General features: G+C 33.3%; 1 protein-coding gene across 4 annotated transcripts in view; it reads right to left on the bottom strand.

Annotated features, from left to right (window-relative positions):
- rdx (BTB/POZ and MATH domain-containing protein rdx) overlaps window positions 1–24,715 on the bottom strand; it is a 143,186-nt gene that overhangs the window by 77,730 nt on the left and 40,741 nt on the right. The window contains exon 1 of one of the 4 annotated variants that reach the window (XM_074128093.1): window positions 5,266–5,743. The exons of the other annotated variants lie outside the window; for them this stretch is intronic. Within the exon in view, the coding sequence (XP_073984194.1) occupies window positions 5,266–5,279 (14 nt within the window). The 5' untranslated portion in view covers window positions 5,280–5,743. Of the gene's footprint in view, window positions 1–5,265; window positions 5,744–24,715 lie in introns of those variants that run through there. 4 annotated transcript variants of the gene reach the window in all.

Raw genomic sequence — 24,715 nt, 5'->3', positions numbered from 1 at the left:
ATTACTTATGTTTTTGTTATATAATTATTTTGTAATTTTTGTGTATGAAATAAACAAACAACTTGAATTTTGATTTTTATTAAAATTTAAAATCTCGTACCGGGCCGCGGTCAAAAAAGTTTGGGAAACGCTGTCCTAGGTATCTGCTTCTAGTTTTCTCAATTTAGGAGTCTCTAATAGCTTGGTGCTAGGTGATGGTCGGTGTTATCTGTGACGAGAGGACACTTCCTGGAGGCTGGCAATGTATTAAAAAATAGTAACTAGTTTAATTATTTTTGTGTTAATTATTCATACTGTTGTTTATTTTTACTTCTAGCCTAAGGTACTGGCTTCAGATCTACAGCAAGTATACAGAGGTGGGCTTCAGCATTCCAACAACGCCCCCTACCTCCATGGTGAACAAGAACTTTCAGCAACAAACGAAGTTTTACCTAAGAAGAAATTTCTTTATACAAGAAGTAGCTCAAAAGAATACTTACAAAATAAAAATAGGTTTAAAAGCAACCTGGAAACCTGCAAAGAAACTTAAAACGAATAAGAGGTACAACGCTTTTGAATAAGAAAGAACCAAAGATGTACCTGGAGCTCTTTCAAAATCCTCCTCCTCCCCCACCGCTGGTTATACCTTCAAAGAAACCAAAAAAAAGTAGCCCTACCTTTTTTAATTTTTTTTTTTTTTTTTGTCTGTACTCACGAGCCCCTAGAGCGTTTAAAAAGAAAACATTTTACGAGCAAATAGTAACCAAGGACACACTCACACATACTTAAAACCTCTTTTAAGAAAAAATACCATGTGGGAGAGAAGAATTAACACAAAAAGAAGTATGAAATGAACGTTAAACAAAATTCAAGGAGAGAGAAGACTCGCCACAAGTTAAGGAGAGAGGGAAAAATTGTTAACATATACTGTTAACACAAAATGCTTACAAAATATAAATCCGTTAAAATTAAAAAAAAAAATAAGTAACCAAAACTAGTTTAAAAAACTTCCCACGTAAATAATAGATAACTATCAATGACGGCTAGGACAAGTATGCTAAATATAAGCCATCTAAATATAGCGGGGGTGTAGCCCCTCTTTAAAAAATAATAATAATAACATATAGCTATATTGCAAGGGTAGTTCGAGAATAATACAAAAAAACAAAATCTATACAGAACAAGTTATTACGTAACAGGTTTAATGTAAGAGATGGAAATTTTGAAATTCAAAACCCTATAACTAGTTACAAAGCGAAGGCATTCAATCAAGAGCTAAAGGTTATTTAAGGTGTTGTTCATTCTTTTTAGCTGACTGCCTAGCTTTCGACCTAGGGACTAGGTCATCTTCAGGGCTAGTTTACAATGTAATATTTTACATCATTACAGGGTTGGTGTGTCTTCTGTTTTGTCTGTTCATGGACTGACAGAAGACAGAAGACACACCAATCCTGTAATGATGTAAAATATTACATTGTAAACTAGCCCTGAAGATGATCTAGTCCCTAGGTCGAAAGCTTGGCAGAATAAATGTATCACGAACTGAAATGGCAATTATTTTTTCATCCTACTGTTAGGGGCCGTACTTAAATTACGTAACGCAATTTAAAGAGCTTTTTAATCCCTCCCCCCCCCGATGTAACAGATCGTAACAAAATGTCAACCTCCCCTCCCCCCCTAGCCAAATGTACGTAATTTTTTGTTATGGAATATCGTCATTGCATAGTATTTAATTAAAATCAAACATATATTTTTTATTTATTACTTATTTAATTACATTATCACTTAGTATGAAGGTTGGCTATAGTAGAATTTGGCGCGAAAAATATCGTTAGTATTTTTCCATTAATGACCAAAAAATTATAGATTCAATTGGAAAAATTACGTACAAGCATTAAAAAACCCCCTCCCCCGAACCATAACGAATGGTAACAATCGAGCCTTACCCCCCTCCCCCCTTGCGTTCGTTACGTAATTTAAGTACGGCCCCTTATTTAAGGTGTTCTCCTTTAATCTGTACCAAATAGTAGTTCAGTATAGGATAGGCTCCCAAGCTCGAAACCCTCATTTTGGCTTTATTTTTATTTTTGGGTACATAAATTTATATAATTAAATTTTCTTTTTCTGCAACCATGTAGGAATGTTCTCATTACTCAATTAAAATCAGCTGTGTAATGCCCAACTTTACCTCACTAGTGGGGAAGAATTCCCATTAGTGTCACTTTCCTCACTAGTGAGTGGAAAAACTTTATTGCGCGTCCTTGATACAAGAAGTTTTGTTATTAAATATTTTCTGTAAAACTTTAATAAGCTTATTTAAATTTATTTTATCTAAATAAACAAAAAACGAATATTAAAAAATAAAATAAAAATTGAAAGGAATATAGAAATAAAAATAATACTTTAATAAATAATTAGATACTCTTAATTATAACAGTTAAAAAGGTTATAGTGGTACCTTATAGAAATTTAAAATGGATTCTAGTGATTCCTGTTTAGTTTTTTTTTTTAGTTAATAACCCTAATGGTTGCAGAAAAAATATAATATTTAACTAGAGTGTAAAGTATTTTCCTCACACTCGGCAATTTGCACTTGCACACGCCTCGCTTCGCTCGCTCGTGCGTGCAAACCCTGCCTCGTGTGAGGAAAAGTACTACTTTCCACACTTGTAAAATAAATAACTATTACACTTGAAATTTTGTAATAAAAACTGGTTAACTTCAAAATTTATAAATTTCACTGTAGAGTAGCTACACTACCGATTTGACAAATTTCTTTAAATTTAAGTTTTGAATACAAATTTAATCCTTATTAATACCTTAGTTCGTGAGATAAGTCGATTTCTTGTACACTGAAGCGGGTCTTTAAAATATTAGAAAGCCTAAAAAAACATGGTCCTCTCTTTTAGAAAAAAGGGCTTTGATGAAATTTTACCGGAAAAAGGTTTGCAAACAAAGGTTTGGTTGTACGACTGATGTGCAAAGGTTGGGTGGCAGCACTGATTGCAAGGGTTAAAGAAAATCATAGGAGCTTTTTATTTATTTATTTATTTTTTTTGAAAATCTTAAATAACTGATTCGAAAATGAACTAACTACGATTTAGCGTTTTTAAATTATGCTGACCTGACATTTTTTTTTTTTTTGGAATAAAGGGACCTCAAAAAACAAATCAATATCATGAAATACACAAAAATATACAAAATTTAAAATTATTACAAAAACTTCAAAGGTTGAGAGAAAAAATAAATACTATTTTATAAAAGTTCTATTTTTACTAGCAAAGAAAGCGGGATTTCTTTAATGTCTGACCTTAGTTAGTTTTTACTGCACGTAGCAAGGCCAATATGACTTTGAGTATTTCCCAGCCAATAAGATACTACGAATGCTCATTTTAATTGATTACGTTCTTCTTTACGTAAGTTAGAAAAAAAAAATATTGATAAGCATTATCAATAAAAAAAAAAAAATTACAAGGCTCTTAAGTTACACGGTCACAAAATTTATTTTAACACTTCCGGTTTTAGCTTGGCTTTGCCTAGAAACTTGTATTTCCGTATCTCAAGATAGTTCTTTAGGGAAATATAATTTTTTTTTTGCTTTCTAAACTTTATCAATTTTTTATTATTAAAATTATTTAACTACACAGTTAAACAGTGCCACATTAATCTGAATTAAGAAAGACTTGTAATATCAGTTAAAAAAATAAAATAACTTAGGTTTTCTAGTTACGATGGATTGGTGAAGTAAAAATTTATAACAAAGGTAAAAGGTTATAACAACTTGTTGAAACCTTCCGCGACTGGTTACAACTAGTTTTTTTTTTACTGATTTTAATTAAAAAAATTGTAGAATACAAAATAATAATACTTAAACCGGTAGCAACCATTTATAAATGCATATTTTCTCTTCCCTACTTTTAAATGGGGGGTTTTTCTGATAAGCTTCAATAATTCTGCCGGCTTAAAGTTATGGATCTCTTTCCCTTTTTTGCAATTAAGTGCAATTGGGCTTATCTGTTTAAAGAATTATTTATTGGTAATAGATAAAAGAAAAAATGTTTTATTAAACGGAGATTAAATAAATTGTTAGACAGAGATGAAAGATGAACGTTGACCTTGAATCATCTATAGTGATTATAACAGAATAACCAAAGAGGAAATAAAATTTAAAAAAAAAGACTTTGTGGGGGGGGGGGCCCGTGCGTTAGTAATAAAACAGGAAATGAATTTTACCGAGTTCCAATTTTGTAATAAGAAGTATTTCTAGCTCTATTTTTTTTTCTTCAAACTATCTCTCTTTAAATCCCATAAAATAATAACCTTGCGAGCAAATTACATTTTTATAAAATAAAGCCCCCTTACAAGACACTAAACTATAGTTTGTTACAAACAAAAATATAAAATAAGATTCAATGTCAAATCAATGGTGGCCTGAATCACTAACAAAAACGACACACTTAATTCTAACCACTCAATTTATATTACGTTCAAAGTGAAAAAAAAATGGTGAATGGTTTTACTGAGAGTACGCGATGTGCAATACGGGAAGTATTTATAAACTAAAATAATAATAAATTAGAGTAAATTAAAAATAAAAAAAAAACTTCCATTATAAGCAAAAATGCAATATGGAAAAGGAGGACAGCATTGTAAATCGTCATAAAAGCAGGCCAGTGCCACCTCGTTCGCTGTTCCGCTTGTTTATATTAAAACGACCTAAATGGGGGGAAGGTAGCCCCACTTTTAAAACAAATTTAAACTCAATTTAAGAAAAAAAATAAATTATAAATTTAAATAAAAATAAAATTAGTATAAAACTACCCAAAAATAAACGCGATAATATGTTAAGCACAGAACAATGTAAATTACAAAAAATATGTATAAAGTTCACATTTAACAGAAAAATTGTACAAAAGTATAAGAGGAGGGCAAAGTGAGGTTGCCCTACTAATTGGGGAGTCCATTTCAGGGAGTTTATTTTAAAACTTGATGTCAATACAACCTTGGGCACAGTTCATTTTCTAAAATAAAAGGGAGATTTTTTTCTTATTATTAAAAATAAGGGTTCCCCCATATTCTCCTGTGTGATAAACACAACAATAAGTGGGATACTCTGGTTAAACTTTTGATTCCCTTGTTTGAATTTTTAGGTTAATGTTTTTTATTGATAATAAACAATGGAGAACAATAACGAAGTTTTATTATTCAAGACATTTAATTTTTTTTGCAAATCTTATTAATATTTTTTTTTGAAATAATAAACTAAGTCCATCTTAAAGCTCATACCTGGCGAGTGCCATCCTAATGCAAGAATCCAATTGGTTCTTATGCGACTCCACTTTGCCACTTAATACTTAGTCCTTAATAATCCACAAAATGTTTAGTTTTTTAAACAAAAAATAAATTTTGGTCTTTTAGTCTTTTTATTTAAAACAAAAATACACCACTATATTAACACCAGCTTTTTTGGGAACACATTAAATAGAACCAAAACTACTGTTACCTCTCTTTCTCTGTCTCTCTCTCTCTCTCTAAATTTTGATTGTAGTTTGTGACAACCCAAAAAACAGAGGAGAAAAAAAAAAAAAAAAGATGGAACAGTAACCGTGTTAACACAACGGGCGCACACCAACAGTACTGGTTAACAACTGAGCCTTAAACATGACAGTTCAGGAACAAGACCATCCACACACACACACTAACACAGAGAGAATTTCCCCCACTACTTGTGATTTGGTCTTGCTGGGGCCCCCCCACCACCACCTCCACTTGGGCTTCTTTAATACGAGCTTTTGCTCTTCAAAGTGATGAAGTGTTTGCTGGTTCATCCCCACTATTCCATTTTTTATTTTTTAACGTTTTTTTTTTTTTTTTTTTTTAACTGAAGTATCCGTTTTCATGGGGTTCTGGTGTTAAGAACAATGGTTTTCATGGGTTCGCCTAGAACGATTTTAATTGAAAAGTTCACCAATATGAAAAATTTTTCTTTCTCCTTATTATTTTGGGTCAAAACTAACCAAAATCCACTGAAAACCAAATCGGTTTACGTAGAGGATTTTTTTTTTTAATTTTTCAGGTCAAAAAACGGGGAAAAAGGCTTTTCTTTTTGCATTGTTAAGCCTAATGAATGGAAAAACCATACAGTTTTTTTGCAAGACCAATGCATGCATTTTGAAGCTGAGGGAATTTCCGACTGAAAATTTTTTTTGGGCTCTTTTAATCCAAAAAGTTTCATTAAATGAATTTGTATTTTGAAAATTTCACTTTTTCCAGGGTATAAATATTGTATTTTTCTCATTTTTGAAAAGTCCCATTCCCTTCCACAAAAAAAAACGATGATTTATTTGTTAAGTAAGCTTTGAAATGGGAGAAACACCTTGTTTTTGCCTTATTTTGCTCAAAAATGTCTTTATTATTGATTTTGAATGTCGAAATTTCATTTTTATCATTTATAAAATACATCAATCTGTCGGAAATTCCCTCAACTTCAAAATGCATGCATTGATTTTGCAAAAAAACTGTATTGTTTTTCCATTCATTAGGCTTAACAATGCAAAAAGAAAAGCCTTTTTCCCCGTTTTTTGACCTGAAAAATTAAAAAAAATCCGCAACGTAAACCGATTTGGTTTTCAGTGGATTTTGGTTAGTTTTGACCCAAATATAAAGGAGAAAGAAAAATTTTTCATCTTGGTGAACTTTTCAATTAAAATCGTTCTAGGCGAACCGTGTTTTTGGTAAGCCTAGCCCCATTACTCCATTCCAAAAAAAGTAATTCTTGATGATTTTTTTTTTTTTTTTTGAAGGGTCGAATTTTTCCAATAAAAGTTGTAGAACTTCGTGTGTACAATAAAAAGGCCTAGTTTAAAAAAACAAAAATATTGAAGTCAGTTTTAAGAAATCCTTTTCACAAAGAAAAAAAAATGAGAAGCAATCCATTCAGATAAGTGTACGGATTTTGGTCGCTGAAAATCGGGTGCCCTGGTGTCTGGTTGGATTAAAACGAAATATTACGTTTCAACTTCCCGACCGATCTTTTTGTTAATTTTGAGATAATTAGTTTACACGAACAGATCATTTTCTAAAATTCCACTTTTTCCTAATCAAAAAGGGACATTTCCCGTGTGGAAAGATGTGGTGGTAAGACTGTAACCAATTTCCTAATGAAACTGAATTTAGGTCACACTTTTAAAACTATGAAATAGTCTCTTTTATTAGCCCTTTATTTACTGTAAGACAATAAAAAAAGAAGCGACAAATAATTATTATTGTTTTTTTTTATTGCCTCGAAGGTTAATCACAAATTTTATCTAATATTAAAGAGATATTATACAGATAAGTTTTATAGTTATATTTTCGTGTTATTTTATTATTATTTCTTTTATATGTAACATTTATACTTTTTTTTTTTGTTTTAGCAACAAGTTTGGCAAAATAAGATTGTTTAGTTTCAGAGGGGATTGCGGTGGTCGGAATTCATTCGAGGAGAATTATTTGGGAGGATGTTCAAGGCCATGGGTCTTCAAAATAGGTTCTGTTCCTGGAAAGTTGACAGTTGCTCAGCCAAAACGCACGTAAAATGGAAATCAACTATACAATTGTCTTATTAAAGATGTTTGTATTAAGATACCAATTGTTGTTCATTATTTTTGGTGACTGATTCATAGTTTCAATAGGATGAAAAAATAATTGCCATTTCAGTCGTGATACATTTATTCTGTCGAGATGTAGAAATGATATACATATCTAAAACAGAAAACAGTTTAAATTTCAAAACAGACACGAACAATTTAAACAACTTCCACACAACCTAACTCATATCACACACAGACCGAGATCACACTCAGTCCATGAACAGACAAGACAGAAGACACACTAACCCTCTAATGTAAAATATTACTTTGTAAACTAGGTAAATAATTTTTGTAAATTTCGTTACATTATACATATTCATTGTAATATAATTATTGTTAGCACACTATAAATATGTTCCACAGCCCTAATGATGAACTAGTCCCTAGGTCGAAAGCTCGGCAGAATAAATGTATCACGACTGAAATGGTAATTACTTTTTCATCCTATTAAAGATACCAAGAATATATTTGCGAATTTGAGTAGAAAAAAAGCTTGTGATAAACTATTTTATCAGCTACTTAAACATGAGATTCCTTCAAGAAAGACCATGAGCTCCAAAAGTTCCTCAAAAAAGTAAAAAGATTGTAGAACCCCCGGCTCTAGACTGAAGGAAAATTCAACAGATTTCTCTCAGAGAGTATTCCAAAGAAGATAGGACCCAGTATAGATTCTCTTGGCTGAGATGGAGGGACTCTTCAAATAGAAGTTTTTTACAGAAGACATCATCGTTGCAAAGCAGAGCTTAAAAGTCTTAATCAAAGCAGAGAGATATCTTGCATAATAAAAAAAAAAAAGCATTTATAATCACTAGGATCTCAAATAAAATAAATAAACCCATGAAAAAGGAGCTATTTAGATTTTTTTTTTTGCGGTCTAATTTTTATAAGAGCTCCCTAAAAATTAGGATAAATTATCTGATCAGGAAAGCATAGATTTGAATTAGTAAACACTCTTATAAGTTGTGTATTCTTGAAATGAGAATTCGTAAGACTTAGCAGCTTTAAGCTACGTTTCTCAACGATTTATTCTAAACTCGATATACTGATTGAGTTGCTTAAAAGACATTTTCGTGTTAGGTATTATTATTTTTTTTTTAAATGACTAAAAGGTTAATTTAGATTAAATATTTTTTGGAATCAACTTGGACTTAAAAAAAGTTTTAAAAAAAAATGTATTATAGAAATTATGTTATTCTGTTAGTATTTTATTAAGAAAAATGAAGCTATTTATCATTATATCAGGATGAAATAATCAACTTATTGTTAAAATAATTATTAGATAAGGAAAATATTCTACAAGATTTTATAGGGCTCCATATCATTTCTGTGATAGCTAGAATGAGAGAACACTTTTTGGTATTATCTGCATTGCTGTAACCATGCATCCAGATTGCAGATTTTAAACAGTACATTGAATGCAGGTCCATTTTTAGTGCAGAATCAGAGATACGATTAAATTTAGGATAAAATTAATGCAGTAAAAAAAGAAAAGATTTTCTGCGAAGACTCGCATGACTTTGTCTTAAATAATTAATGTTTTTATTTTTTAAAATTTTGTTTTTTATTAAACAAGTTTTCCTTTAATGACTCATTTTTATCAAATTTGATGTCTCACTTAGTTTTAATCTATGACGATGCCGTCTATAAGATATAAATATTCTAGAATTTGTAATTTGGTACTCGTTTTCACAGATTTCTTGAATCTTTAAGCAAAATTCTAACATAGAAAAGATACAAATTCAGTACAGCGGAAAGCCTAACTACACTTCTGTGCAAGGTAAGGGGTGAAATGCATTTTATTTTTTTGTCTGCATTTCTTCTGCTTGGGGGAGTGGTCTCAAGTTTCACATTATCAACTCACACACACACAATATATCTATATATATACACATAGATGTTGTGGAAAGAATAAGAAGGGCCAATCCCGCTAATAGAATGGTTTACAGCTGTCCTTGCATCCACCAAACCAACCAACCACCTACATACAAACAAACAAACAGAAACGGACTGACAGACCGACAGACCAGCTTTCACCAATATTCTTCAATTTTAGTTTCTATAATTATGTTCGCTTCACTTTGTAAGTTTCTAATTACTCTACTACCCCTTCTCTTCAGCTCCTACCTCCACTCCTTGCTGCGAAACATTTCACTAAAATACTTTCTCTATACGCAACTCATACGTAAGTGACCAAATTTTTTGACTCGGATTTCCGACACTACGAGGGTCGTTTGAAAAGTCCGTGCAAAGTCAGAGAGATAGCACCACTGGCGCGTATCGAGGTTATGTTTAGTTAGTAGCATCTCTTGGAAGAACACACACCAAGTTTCAGCCAGATCGGTCTATTTCTTTGTGTTTGGCATTCGTTTGAATCGAGGAAGTCGAGTGATTTTCAAAAAATGGACGAAAAAGAATTTCGTGTGTTGATTAAACACTACTTTATGAAAGGCAAAACGCCTCAGGAGACTAAAGAGAAGCTTGATAAACATTATGGTGACTCTGCACCTTCGATTAGAACAGTTTATTAGTGGTTTCAAAATTTTCGGAGTGGCCATATGGGCACAGGTGACGCTGAACGTTCTGGACGCCCTGTTGAGGTTACTACTCCAGAAATCATTGATAAAATCCATGATATAGTGATGGATGACAGAAGAGTGAAGGTGCGTGAGATTGCTAGTGCTGTGGGCATCTCGAATGAACGGGTACATAATATTTTGCATCAACATTTGGACATGACAAAGCTATCCGCAAGATGGGTGCCGCGATTGCCCACGCTTGACCAAAAATGAAATCGTGCAAGGACGGTTTGCAGCTGTTCCAGAAGAATAAGCAGGACTTTAAGCGTCGTTTCGTCACTGTGGATGAAACATGGATACATCACTACACTCCTGAGACCAAAGAACAATCTAAACAATGGGTTACCAAGGGGGAATCTGCGCCAAAAAAGGCGAAGACCGTTCCTTCGGCCGGAAAGATTATGGCGACTGTCTTTTGGGATTCGCAAGGAATAATCCTCATCGACTATCTGGAAAAGTGTAAAACTATTACAGGTGCATATTATTCATCGTTATTGGACCGTTTGAAAACCGAGCTGCAAGAAAAACGCCCACGATTGGCCCACAAAAAAGTTCTTTTCCATCACGACAACGCACCAGCTCACACCTCAGCAGTTGTGGTTGCAAAATTAATGGAAATAGGGTTCCAACTCGTTTCACATCCCCCCTATTCTCCAGACTTGGCTCCCTCGGACTACTATTTGTTCCCCAATATGAAGAAATGGCTGGCGGGAAAAAGATTTTATTCAAACGAGGAGGTGATTGCAGAAACGAATGGCTATTTTTCAGTCTTGGACAAATCCTATTATTCGGAAGGGATCAACAAACTAGAGCAGCGTTGGACGAAGTGTATAAGCCTAAAAGGAGACCATGTTGAAAAATAAAAAAGGTTTACCCCAAAAAATTAAGTAGTTTTTATTTTTGCACGGACTTTTCAAACGACCCTCGTAGCTAGGGATTTTGGTAATTACAACTATAGTGAAAGAGAGGAACTCTACAATCTTCAAAGATCAATCTTTTCCTTCGCTCAAACAGCAACATGAAACCAGCATAAAGCTAACTGATGATCAAGCACTAGTTTAACGTTTAAGAAAAACAAATAATACTAAAATATTAAAAATCTGTAAAACGTTCGTAATGTTTTATTCAACTTTCTATAAAAGCGATACTCATTCTATAATTCATAATGATTTGAATAAATTCAATTTACTTCTAAAAACCATTACAATAACCGTAGTACTTATTAGTATTTTTTTTTTTTAATTTAATTCGTTCAAACTGTTATTCGTATTCGTTAAAAATGCAAAAGCTGTTAAAAACGTAGGATACTTAAGTTGATTGCCAAGATTTACTGCGTCGAACTTCAATCCGTATTTAATAGCTAAGTTGTATACAAAAATGGTAACAAGAAGAAGAGGAATTTTTGAAAAATGCCGTAAAAAAAAAAAAAACTTCAAGAAATCAGCATAAATAGGAGCTTCTTTATCAGCATATTTATTGAAATTTTAAACATCAAAAAGTCTAGGAGCTGCACTATGCAGCCATTTCTAAATTTTACTCGAAATCTATTAAATCTGGGTTGTTGCAAAAAAAAAAAAATATATAGTTATAAAGGAGGATTTTCCCTATATTATAAAGAAAATTTGGGAATTTTACCTTTTATATAAAACGAGAAAAAAAATTGTCAAAGTTGGGTGTTTTTCAACGTTTCACTTTTTCCTGCAGTTTTTGGACGATCAACAGTTTTAATAGGCATTTTTATTCGAATGTCAAATTCACCATTATACAACACATGTACTTCGTTCCAGAAATCACTAAAACTAGAACGTACCAGACCATTATCATCTTATTAGCTATATTTATAACTACCAAACATTCAAAAATGGCATTGGCTTGACGTACAGATTTACCCACAGAGTGTAAGTAAAGTAAAGTAAAATAATCGCCTATTTTTTCAGGCAGGGCTTAACGTCCAACTACCAATTAGTTGTAGTGGACGGAGGCGACTAGCAAGCATACTTTACTGTAAATTTCTTTTGTTAACCATTAAATAAAATCCAAGGCCTAAGACCGGGGAATCGAACCCAGCACCACAATACATATTAGCTTCGCAGGTCTCGCCTCTAACCGCTCGGCTACCGTGGCGCCTGTTTAACATTGAAATGTTTGAGTTTTGTATTGGGCTTCGAGTTTGTCTCGAGAGTTTTTCGCTGATGGCTAAGCTATATGACGACCTAGGTACACTTGGACATATCGGACCCGCAGAGTGCTGTTTGTTGGATTAAGCAGCGAATTGGCGGACAATTAACATTTAGCTACTGATTTATTATCATACAAGTAAAGTTTAACAAGTGATTTTTTTTTTTTTAAGAATGGCCGCTAGAAATTTAGTTAATACGATAAAATATTCTTACCAAAACGCCATCAGAACTAAATCAGTCGAAAGATATAGACAAACTTAACTTACCTGAAACAAAAAGAAATTGTAAATAAAAATATAACAAAGAGAAACAAAATAATTTGATTTGATTATCACGTCTTTCTCACACATTCATCAAGATTTTTTTCATTTTCTCATTCTGAAAAACTCAGAATTTCAGTAAACTGTAGACAGAACTAAGAACGATATTGCGAGCAGCACATTCATGTACACATGCAATTAGCCATTTTACCTTTATCTAAACTAATTAAGGGAAGTTGGAAGTTAGAATAATTGAAGTTTAAAAAACACGTATTTCCGGAAAAAAACCAAATTTGAACTATTTGAAATTATTAAATCTATCTTTGAATAAGAGAATATGGAAACAAAAGTATAGATTGTTCTAGCATGGATTTTTTTTTATAAAAAACTTTTAATATTTTCTTTCTTTTAAATTTAAAAAGAAATAGGAAGTCTTATGGATGTGGAACGTGCTGTTTGGAAAGAGCACTAGTTGTAAAAATAGAACAGAAATAGAGGAGATTGAAGGAAGAGAAGTGCCGGCCAGCGGATATACATAGATACTGTGAAGAAGGAGCTGGATAAAGTAGGGTATATAGGAAGTTGTTAAAGCAAGAACAAAGAGGTTCGTGTTCTAGAAAGAGCGAGCCAGAGAGAACGGTCGGAAAGTGTTATCAAGTATATATATATATATAGAGAGAGAGAGAGACGGATCTCTGTTAACATATTTAAGGAGCAGAATAACAATAAAGAGAACCATGCACTCGTCCGACAGCTAGACGAGAACTTGGACGAGTGCAACATACCCAAAACTATCAACAAACTAGATAAAGGAACGCCATAAATAGAAAACTCTACTTTTGAGGAAAAGTGAGTTGGAAAAACTGAGCGCCACCACCCACTACTTTTAAATCTATCCTCCTCCAAAAAGCTGCACAATCTCTTGCTATTCTGTTCACCATTTGTGGAGTAAAGAGCTACGGTGTATTTGGAACGAAACTAATTCACTCATTAAGCAATAATAAAGTATGCCTGTCGAACAACATTAATACTAACTATACAATGATCGCTATACTATGTACTACTAATACTATTACTACTAAGCAAGCATAAACTACTCTTGCTTTAGAAATAACCTCATTTCTAGCAAGTTTTACTCTATTTTTTTACAAGATGGGAGATTTCAAGGGGAATTATAGTTCGATTTTTTTTTTACTTTTTATTGTAACACAGTTTACAAGAAACTGGGACAATTAGAGTGATAAAATCTTTTATTACAGCAATTAATTTAGAATTTATTTTTTTTAAAAAAAGTATCTAATTAGACCAATCTCTTCCAGAGTTTCTCTTACATTCATTTAAGTAATATAATTTTCTAGTAACTCTGTGCGATAAATTAGCTTTGATACCACAAAAAAAAGAAAGTATTTAATAAAATGGAACTTCTGCTTAAAAACAGGTTATCTCCTTAAAGAGAAGCTTAACTCAACTATCCCTTAATAGTAATAGTGTCCTAGGAAAATCAAATCTTCAGGATCTTTTAAAGAAAACTTATAGATCTAACTTGTGTCCAATGAGCATACGAAGTTAGATAAAAATCGTTAAAGCCAATCTAGGAGAAAATTTGTGTATAAACGTCAAACCAAATCTCAATTACGGTGCGATCGACCTGTATACTTGTGAAAAATATAAAATTGCCATTAATGATAGATAACAACTAGAGATTTTAATAAAATACAATAAGAATAGTATTTGGTGGGATGTTTCCTTTATCTCAACCAATAGAACTGCCAAGTATTTTATACGGAGAGGGTAGGTGGGAGTCAGCCAAATGATAAGTGGTTGGTACATGTTTGGTCTCCGCATTAGAGATAGGGGAATTAGGCACACAAATAGAAGCTCTCAACCCTTGTGCAATGCCGTTTTTACCTTTTAGATAGAGGTTCAAACCTCTCAGTACGAGCATGATTTCATTTTGCACAGAATTCAAAGCTCTTTTCTTCCTTGTAAAAAAGCTCTTGCGCCCCTGGTTAACTAGGCGGCAATGCATACGTGAAGCGGTGCTTTGATTTTGAAAGAGCACAGAATGCTCTGTAATCTCAAGTCCCCTCCAGAGATTGCAGAAAAAGTCGCTTGCAGTTACTATTATGACTATTGTCAACTTTTGGTTGTTTTGCCCTGCGTTTGACACGTGTATACACGTCATTGTCTGATTTTAATTCCGCACACTGTGGTTTTTTTTTTCTTCAAAAAACTGAATTCCACGCTCAACTGGTTTTAAAAAGTGTTTTATTGTAATTCCAAATATTAATTAGAGCAACAGAGTTCAACAGTGAATCAGCTAGCTCTACATAGATCGCGTTTATTGCTTTTTTTAACGGCCTTAATCAATTCCCTTTTTGATTAAAAAAGAAAAGATTCCTTTGATTGATATCGTAAACATACGGCTAGTAATCAAAATAAACCCTGAATTTAAGCAATATGTAATTATTTAATCACTTAATACTATCTCCCGTGAAGTTGATACATTGTGTTGTTTTTATAAAAGAAAGTTCAGAAAAATCTTACGTTCCATTCTATGGAACACTTATATAAGTTTTAACCCTTTTTTTGTTTACTACGAAAAAAACAAATTTCTAATCGTGAATCTAAAGATGAAATTGTTGCTTCACTTCCTTGGGAAGGGAGAGATAACGAACTGGGAAGGGAATGTAGTGCGTTTGGCTTTCACCTGTTTACAAGTTTGGCCAATTCCCTTACAATTCTCATTCTCTGGCGAGCAATTACCACCAACATTACTCTCTCCTAGCTTAACTACACTTTCCATAATATCTATATCTTTAATTAATGGAAATACCACCAATTTCTAATTTAATTTCTATTATAGAAAGATATTTACCCAAAATAAATAACCACCAACCATTTCACCTAACCTTCACTATTTAGAGGGTTCGTTCCAGTTACCATTTTACTCTTAAATAAATAGAGACTAATATAGACTAAAAGAGGTCTAGTTTTCAAAATGATCTCATGAATGCGAAGCAAGATATTAATTAAATTTAGAGCATGATCTCTTTATCTTTAGAGATCAAATTTTACTCGAATGTAGTGACTAATCTAGACTATAAGTCATCAAGTTTTCATTATAACCTCATATTTGGGAAGCGAGATATCGAGACTTAAATTTAGAGCATGTTGCAAACTATCAAAAAGTTTACCATCCATTATCTCCTAAACTACTTCATCATTAGAGATCAAATTTTACTCGAATGTAGCGACTAATATAGACTATAAGTGATCAAGGTTTCATAATGTTCTCATGTATGGGAAGCGAGATATCGAGACTTAAATTTAGAGTATGTTGCAAACTATCAAAAAGTTTACCATCCATTATCTCCAAAACTACTTTTTATCTTTAGAGATCATATTTTACTCGAATGTAGTGACTAATATAGACTATAAGTGATCAAGGTTTCATAATGATCTCATGTTTGGGAAGCGAGATATTGAGACTTGAATTTAGAGCAAGTAACTAACTAGGAAATTTTTAATATTCAATTAGTTTGTTCGAAAAATTGATAGTTTTTTTTTTGAACTGGAGCGGGACGAGCAGGAGGAGAGAAGCTACCCAGCGGTACACTTTCTATATGAGAGAGGAGAGTGTGAGGAGAAGAATACGAGGAGGAGAGAGGAGAGATTCAGTTCTTCAGACTGTAAGGAAGTCGCGGGGCCATTGGCGATTCAGTCGGCGAGGAGTATTAGGGATGTCAGAGGAAGCGAGAGACTGTACAAGAGGATTTGAGAGCAAGTAGAGAGAGCAGAATGGAACTTTTGATATTTATTCTTGGCGTGTTGGTCTATGAAGGGAATGTTGAGGTCGGTGTGAAGGGTGAGGTTAGTCACCGTAGAAAGGTGCGTCAGCTATCTGTCGGAGGAGTTTTGATTGAAATGTTTTGTACAGTCCGTACGTTTGTTGGTTTGGCTGAACCCCACAGCTCTAGTCCGTAAGTCCACATTGGTTTGAGGATAGTATTGTACAGTAATCGCTTGAGTTTAATGGGCAATTTGCAGCGTCGTCCAAGTAGTCTGTAGAGCAGTTTCGCACGTTTCGTCATTGCTTGCTTTTTAAGTCTAGTGTGTGGGGTTCCACGTGAGTCTTTTGTCTATGTAGAGCCCATAGTAAAATTAATTTTTAAATGATATCCAGCAGTGATAGATGTCCGTTCCTTACATTACGGTCTTCCAACCTGTCATTTCTGCCCAAAAAAGGATTATTATTTTTGTTTTTAGTATTCCCTGAATCGACTACGATTCTTTTCAAACTTGGCAACCTACCTTAATTCACAGATACGTATTATTCTGTAACGTTTGTTTGAAACAGACTCTAGAAATGTGATGGATTTTTTCTGTTGGTATTGCTGGGTAATCCGCGAGTTAGCTCTAATAAGTTTCAATAGTCGATAAGAGGAAGATGTAATCATGTATACACACAAATTTAATATTATCTTTGGTACCCAAAACGTATAATTATGTGGAAATATTTTTAGAATAAAATGGGGGAAGTACACGTGTCTCAATAAAAATGTTTAAAACGTTATTTTCCAGTAAGAGAAAGTTTATGAGTATTACTTGTCACATATTTATAACCTTAAATTACCTTTCTATTTTACTTCAAATCTGTTTCACATTTAACTATAACCTTGTTATTAATTTCAAATATAATTCTGTGGTTTATTATTTTATTATTTAATAATTCTAAATTCCTATCTTCAAGTTGTAACTTGTCTAAAAGTTTTCAACCTAAATACTTGTCTAGCCTAGTTTAAAAAAAAAAAAAAAAAAAAAAAAAAAATGGTAATTTCCTAGTTCATAGATAATTAAATCTACCGCAGTATGACTTTGTCTTTTCACCAATCAGCGTGTTTGTACATTCCTCAACAGTGTTGTGCTCAACCTATTATTAATAATTTAGTCTGTTAGTGAGTTCTGTTAGTGTTGGCTTCAGAATCGTTTGGAAAAACTATTTCACTCAGATACACTCATTTTTCAGAAAATCTTCCCACGCATTAAATGGACCCCTTAATATATCTTTGTAAACTTCCATGGAGGGGATGATAAAATAAAGAAAAGTTATTTGCACTCTTCTACTACAAGTTAACGAGTAAATGAAAATTAAATTAATTTTGATTAAATGAAAGAGAAACAATGGTTAATTAAAGTCTACTCTAGAGAAAGTGCGTTGGCGAGGTACATAATTCGAGAGTAGGAAGGAATCTTACTTCCGTTTTCATTGCTCAGATTAACACAAAACATTTTACGCATATCTTTTAATAAAATACAATTAACGCACTTCTAACCTTATCATTTACTACAATATATTTTCTTAATTGAGAGATTAAATGATTATTTTCATACATCATTCTTTTAAGGAAATGTTGTTTAAAAAAAAAACTTTTACAGAAAATACGTAACTATAGCTATCCACCATTTTGTTTTTGGGAAGGTTCCAAACGATAATTAAAATATTCACCCTTTTGGGGTTTAAATAATTTAAAAATGAAATATTAACGGTTATCAAGTAATGGATTGAGGTTTTGAAACCTGTATTGTCATGAAATCTTTAAATTAAAACATAGTTTCATGATCCTATTTAGGGGAAGTAGGTTGCGAGTTTTATTTTTTTTTATTTTTTATTTTTTAATGATTTAAGGCAGTGGTTCCCAAACTTTTTTGACCCATGGACCCCTTTTTATAGTCAAAACTTGCCCACGGACCCCCAAGTGAAAAAGCTAATAAATGCATAGTCTAAAAATTACAAATTTAAAGAAGCATTTTGTGGAAGAAGTATTTATTGAAATTATAACTTTTGTTTAAAATAAAATTAATAATTTGGATGAACGTGATGAGATGTTATGAGTGTATTTATATCTGGCTCAATGTTAGTGAGTAGCTACCGCAAATCCCCACGAGTAATCTTTGGTTCAGGTCTGCTTGAAGAGCCGTTAAGTGTTCGACAGTGAGCAAGCAAATTTTCATCTCTATTTTGCAATTTCGAAAGATTTGGAAACTAAGAACGTTCTCCTCTTCCCAAGTTTTGTTTTTACAGAAAATGTTTTGCAACAAACGCAGATATTACCCTTTTAGTTTTGATTAAATTTAATTGGTCACCTTGTTAGTTTCTAATTTCCATAATAATAAAAATGGATCACAGTTTTATTATTTTATATTGAACCTTGCGCGGACCCCCTGACGTTGTTCAGGGACCCCCAAATCAATTTTAATTTTCCACGGACCCCCTGAATGATACCGGGGACCCCTGGAGGTCCGTAGGGACCACTTTGGGAACCGCTGATTTAAGGCGCGTCAACATCTAAGGTTATTGGCGCCCGGAGCTTTTTTCAGTGTACTGTCGGCCTCCGGACAGTGTTCTCTCGTTACATACAAGACTGTACATCACCGGAAAGTGAGCTGTAAGAAGAAGCTTCTAGAAAGAGAAAATCTAAGGGTCAGCAGCTGAATTCGAAACCCGGGACCTCCGCGTGGGAGTCCAGTACGCTAACCGCCCAGCTAATCCCTAGCCTGCGAGTTTTATTTTTAATGATTTTTAAAGTACAATAACAATAAATTTATTTAAATTCACTATCCTGTTTAAATTTTAAAAAATAGAAATCTGGGGTGCCTTTTAATTGATCCTAACAAACTCCGGGAACTCCACAAATGGTGTTGTACACTCAATTGACTAATCCTTAATTGTTGGAATTTAGTAATTTTTTGGGTTTATTAGGTCCATAAAAGACTAAATGACTAAGACTACAATTTTTAGTCTTATTCAGGCTAAAAATTAGTCCTGAATAAATTTTGGACAAGTTCGCTGCCCCGCCCAAAAGAAACTAGCTCTCCAGGCAAAATATTTATAATAAACGTGATAAGCATTCAGTTGGAGTAAACAGCAATCGAAATTTTTAAAAAATGGAAATTCAAGATCTATGCGTTATGCATAGAGTATTCCAAGTTTAAAAGTAATTCAAAGTGATTTTCGTGAAAATCTAAAAGAAAAAAGAGGAAAAATTTTTAAAAAAAAGGAAGAGCTTCGACGAATTTTTGGTATTCTATTTCCCGTCAAATCACATCGAAGTAAGTATCTCCACTGAAAAGAAAATATATAAAGTTTTGACTTCCTGCAATGTTCTAGCTTTTTGTGCTGTGGTGAGAGTTTACGTAAGAACGGCTCAGACCGTTTTTCGAATTTACAGGGGACCAAAAAATGGTGTAAAGTCAAAATTTTGTAATGAGGAAGTAATAAATTTGAAAGTTCCAAAATATAACAGAATCCAAAATCATATAATATCCAACATTAATGGATTAATTATAGAGAAATATAAATAGTGGAGGAATGACAGTTTAAAAAATGGACAGAAAAAAGTGACAGCCAGTGTGAATGGTGGCCGTGGATAGACAGATAATTGAAGAGGAGTCCTATCCAAGGTTAACTGAGAAACCTTGAGAAAGTCAAACAACTATAATACTTTTTAAACAGATATACCGTAATAAAAAAATCATTTATACACTATAGTTGTAGTTCAAGGAGATATAGGTAAGATTTATCGATTCTTTTTTAGCTCGATTATTTCAGTAATATCTTATTGATAACTATGTGTGAGTCATTGTTCTATGTGCAAGTAAAGAAATCAAGGAAATGTACAAAATATATCAAAATTCTATGTGTACATTTAGTTACTGAGTGATAAATTGGTTCTATATTGGCAGAAATTAAATTGTACTTTTGTTTGTTTTAAATGAAAAATTTGCCCCAGTTTTCTGCGGCAGTATTCGTCCTCAGAAAGGGGCACAATAAGCCTCTGGGCTTACACATTGAAGCGCACAAGCCGAAACTGGGAGAAGACCACTTATAAAGAAGCACAAAGTAGAGCTACCGAATTACACCACATTCTTAAAGAAACAAATACGACAAATATTTTTCAAAAACGTATTTAAGAAAGCCATCGGGTGCACAAAATCTATAAATAGCAAAATTCAAGTCCCATGAATATGATAATAGAAAACGCCCACGAATCAATAATGAAACGATAAAGGTTTTCCCTTCAGATCCATCATCTTTAGTCGAAGAATATTCTGGTAGATCCTGGTATTGCATCCCACCCACACCGAAATGATAGACACACAAATCGAGAATTCTTTCACATCGAACTTGTCTTGGTATTCCCTCCTTATAATATACGACGCATAAATCTCTTCTCTCCGGTTACTGCCGGATCACATATCATTCCTTTTGGAACCTCACGGGGTCAATAATCGAAAGCATCTATCCAAGATATTTATTTATTTATTATGATTTAAGGCAACCATCTGAGGTTATTGGCGCCTGGAGCTTTTTTTCAGTTCACTTCAGGCCTTCGGACAGTGTTCTCTCGTTACAGACAATCGGAGAGTGAGCTGTAAGAAGAAGCTTTTAAGAAGAGAAACATCTGAGGGTCAGCAGCTGGATTAGAACCCGGGTCCTCCGCGTGGGAATCCAATACGCTAACTTCTTCCCTATATCTAGATAATGTCCATATATCTAGTTGGCCCAGTTACCTACCACAAAACATTCAAATCTTCGGCTTCATGATATTGAAGCAGTTTCCGTGCACACGAAGCAGCGTTTAATTCCCCGCAGCCATATTTTTTTTTTTTTTTTTGCTGCAGAATGGCCTATCAAGCTAGCCTTAAGCACTTAAAAAAGTTTTGGAAACCTTCTTCAGCTGAAGCTCCCAAATGAATCTACGATAATATCCTTAAGGGATAACAGCCTAAGAGGCTTTTCCACTCTGCTAAGCTATTTCTATTTCAAAAACCAAAACACTATCAAGGGAGCCACAATTGATCTTTTAGCTCACAATAGATATGACTCTATCAGCTCCACTCCATACGTTAACATCTAACCAATTCCCTTTTTGTGATTTTTTTTTCTTTTTCCAGCAGGAAAAATGATTTTTGCAGAGCTTGCAAGCTATAGTACTTTGATGTCACTCAGTTAAGTGTACACACTTACTATAGATAAAAGCAGCAAGCTTATTACTTCCATATATAAAGCGATTTCCAGGGAAAACGGGAGATGAAGTAGGGGGGTACACTCATCTGAAGTGCCTACTTTGATCCAGCGGCAAAAGCCATCTATATAGTTATTAAATAGCAATAAATGGATGACCAGAAATTCTGAATATTGAAGAAATTGTAATTTAACAGAGATGGGCCTTACTTTATGCAATGAAACTTATGCAACTGCACTCACATCAATAAAATTCTAGTAATTTTTGATTTATTTTTTTTTGGCCTAGAATAGCGGATGTAAGGTGGATCTGGGACAGTTGAGGTTTTTTTTTTTTTTAGTGTTGAGTACAGACTGAACATCCTGTTTTTTTGGGAGCTCTATGGCAGGTAGTGCTGTCATGTTGTCGGTAAACTTGTCACCTTCAATACCTGGCATGCCCTAGAAACTAGAACACATTCACTGCTCCTCGTCTGCTGTCTAATAGTAAATATATTATATTTAGAAGACCAACTAAATGTTTGATAATTTCCTTTTTTGTGAATTTAATTCTATGTTGGAGGGACATGGGGTTATCACCATTCTTCAGTCATCGATATCTACATCGAATTGAGAGAGAAATGGGCATCTAGAAGGGAAGGAGGTTGAGTGTAAGTTACAATAAATAATACGAACTAACCTGCACAAACATGCACATTATTAATAAAGTGTTAAAGGCTAAATAAATTCTCTTTATTATCTAGAGTGAGGGGGTGGCACTGTGTGTACTTATGGATGATTATCGTATTTTACAAAATAGAACGGATACGTGATCATGGCCCTCAAGGTGATGCCGCCCCATTCAGAGCCCCACAGCCATTCAAATATATCGTAAATATATATTTGTGTGTTCTATGTATTTGTAGTCAACATGTATGTGCGCGTAAAGTAGGGTGTAACAATAAACTCTAGTTTTAAAATATCATATGTAATGTTCAGTGAACTGGAACATACGTGTAGGATGCAATGTAAAACCATATTGCGAAAACTCAGCTGTAACTTTGGAAACAACTCGCTGGCAAATTATTGGGGGGGGGGGAAATAAATTCAATTTCATTCTTAAATTTTTTTTTACTAATAATTTCTAGGCCAGTATCTAGGAGCTGGAGGAGGTTTAAGCATTGATCAGATTGCAGCCTTCTGAAGAGAAATGGCTGCGAATTTACTCTTAGTTAATGGGGCGTATGGCAGTAAAGAGATAATATAGCCTTGCTCAGAGGCTCCAAACATGCGAATAGACGAATTGGTTCCCTCAACACCGTTCTGTGGCTCCGAGATAAACTTGCATAACGGAATCAATCATGCATTTCCGGTTACCAAAAAAAAAGTGTTGGTATTTGCTCTTCCGAATGAAAGCAATAATTAACAGTACAATTACAAAAAAAAAAACTAGAAAAATTTAAATAGACAGCTCCCATTTTACAACCAAATTCTCCCACTTTACAAGTGTTTATATAAACTGAACATAGAAGAGAAGAGAGAATGACCAACTACGAGAGAATACCAAATAATGGCTGTTAGTTGGTTTGTTATGTGGCGACATGCACTCTACTCGTTCACTCACATCCTCTAGCTTTTTTAGTATAATAGTGTTCGACCGAACACTTACGTAAGATAAAACTTTCTAAAAACGTTTTTTGTAACTATTATAGAGAGAGAGAGAGAGATAATATAACTAGCTCTAGTACAACTAGACAAAGGACAGATATCGATGATTTAAAAAAAAGGAGAGAATGTAAACGATTAAGGCAAATTAGTAAGCGCTAGTAAGAGAAAATGAAAAGAGAAAGTATGACGTTTAGAAAAGAAACAGTGGTTACCGTCAGTTTTCAGTTTGTAAATATTATAATTATGTAATTTGATAACTAGGTTATTGTCCTAATTCGTTAACAATTACAATAAACATTAAATATTTACACCCATTTTTAAATAAAACTTGTATCTCGCCAGTTTTCCATTTAATAACAGAAAATCTATTTAAATTTATCTTGTTGCGAAAAATTGTTGCAAAATAAAGATATTAATTACAATTAATGAAACTAAATAACTATCAAAGGAGTCACTAGAATGCGATTTAAACATAATTATTCGCCGCACCATCTAGCCAGAATTAGTATAGAAAGAACGCACAAAGTGTTGCAGTACATCTGGATTAATAGCAGACGCTAACTACCTAATCCTGGAATGTGCTAACAATAATAAATAAAGAGAACGATTGTGGAGAAGGCTGTGCTAGCGACTAGATGTCCCTTTACCAGCCAATCTAAACACTATAATTGCATCTGATGATGGCAACATTTACGCAGAACACTTTGAATTCATAAAAAGCAACAAAATAACTCTGTAAGCAGTGTTCCCTCTAAGCTGTGCGCGTGTGCGCTCGCACATAAATTTAAACTTAGCGCACATGAAAAATATTTGCGCGCACAAAAATGTTTTGATTAAAACGAAACAAAGAAATTGATCGCAGGAACATATGGATATGCTAATGAGAGTAAAATCATATATGAATGACGGAAACAATGTAAATTTAAGTTAAGTTTATGCAGAATGGTTAAAACCGAAAGGCTGGGGAGAGAAGTTATAAAATAAATGCCATTCATAAAAAATGTAATCCTTAATTCTAAAATTGTTCAATAATAAGCAATTGTGAATTGTCGTTCTTGTTTGTTTGTTTTGACGAATGTGTTAATTTAAAAAATTAGAAGCAGACAACGTTATTACATTGTAAGTATTTAAATTTTCTTATTTTCCATTTGAATTGAAAAGGGAAGCCACAGTAATCAGCTACATTCTGTCTTCACGACCTAATGATTTGACTTGACTTTAGGGTAGCTTTTTCATTGTGTTCCGTTGTATTGTATGTAGTACAAGTGGTATGATCGATTCAATGCGTTTAAGTAGGAACAAAATTTGGTTGAATATTAATACTATTCTTGTATTGTCTTTTTTACACTTTTTTAAATTGCCGCACAAAATTTGTTTATTTTAGAAAAAACTGCGCACAGGTCACAAAAAATTA

This window comes from Rhodnius prolixus, unplaced genomic scaffold (assembly GCF_049639745.1).
Source record: "Rhodnius prolixus isolate KJV_2025 unplaced genomic scaffold, Rpr scaffold_9, whole genome shotgun sequence".
Lineage (NCBI taxonomy): Eukaryota > Metazoa > Arthropoda > Insecta > Hemiptera > Reduviidae > Rhodnius > Rhodnius prolixus.
This window is presented reverse-complemented; position numbering and strand designations above follow the sequence as displayed.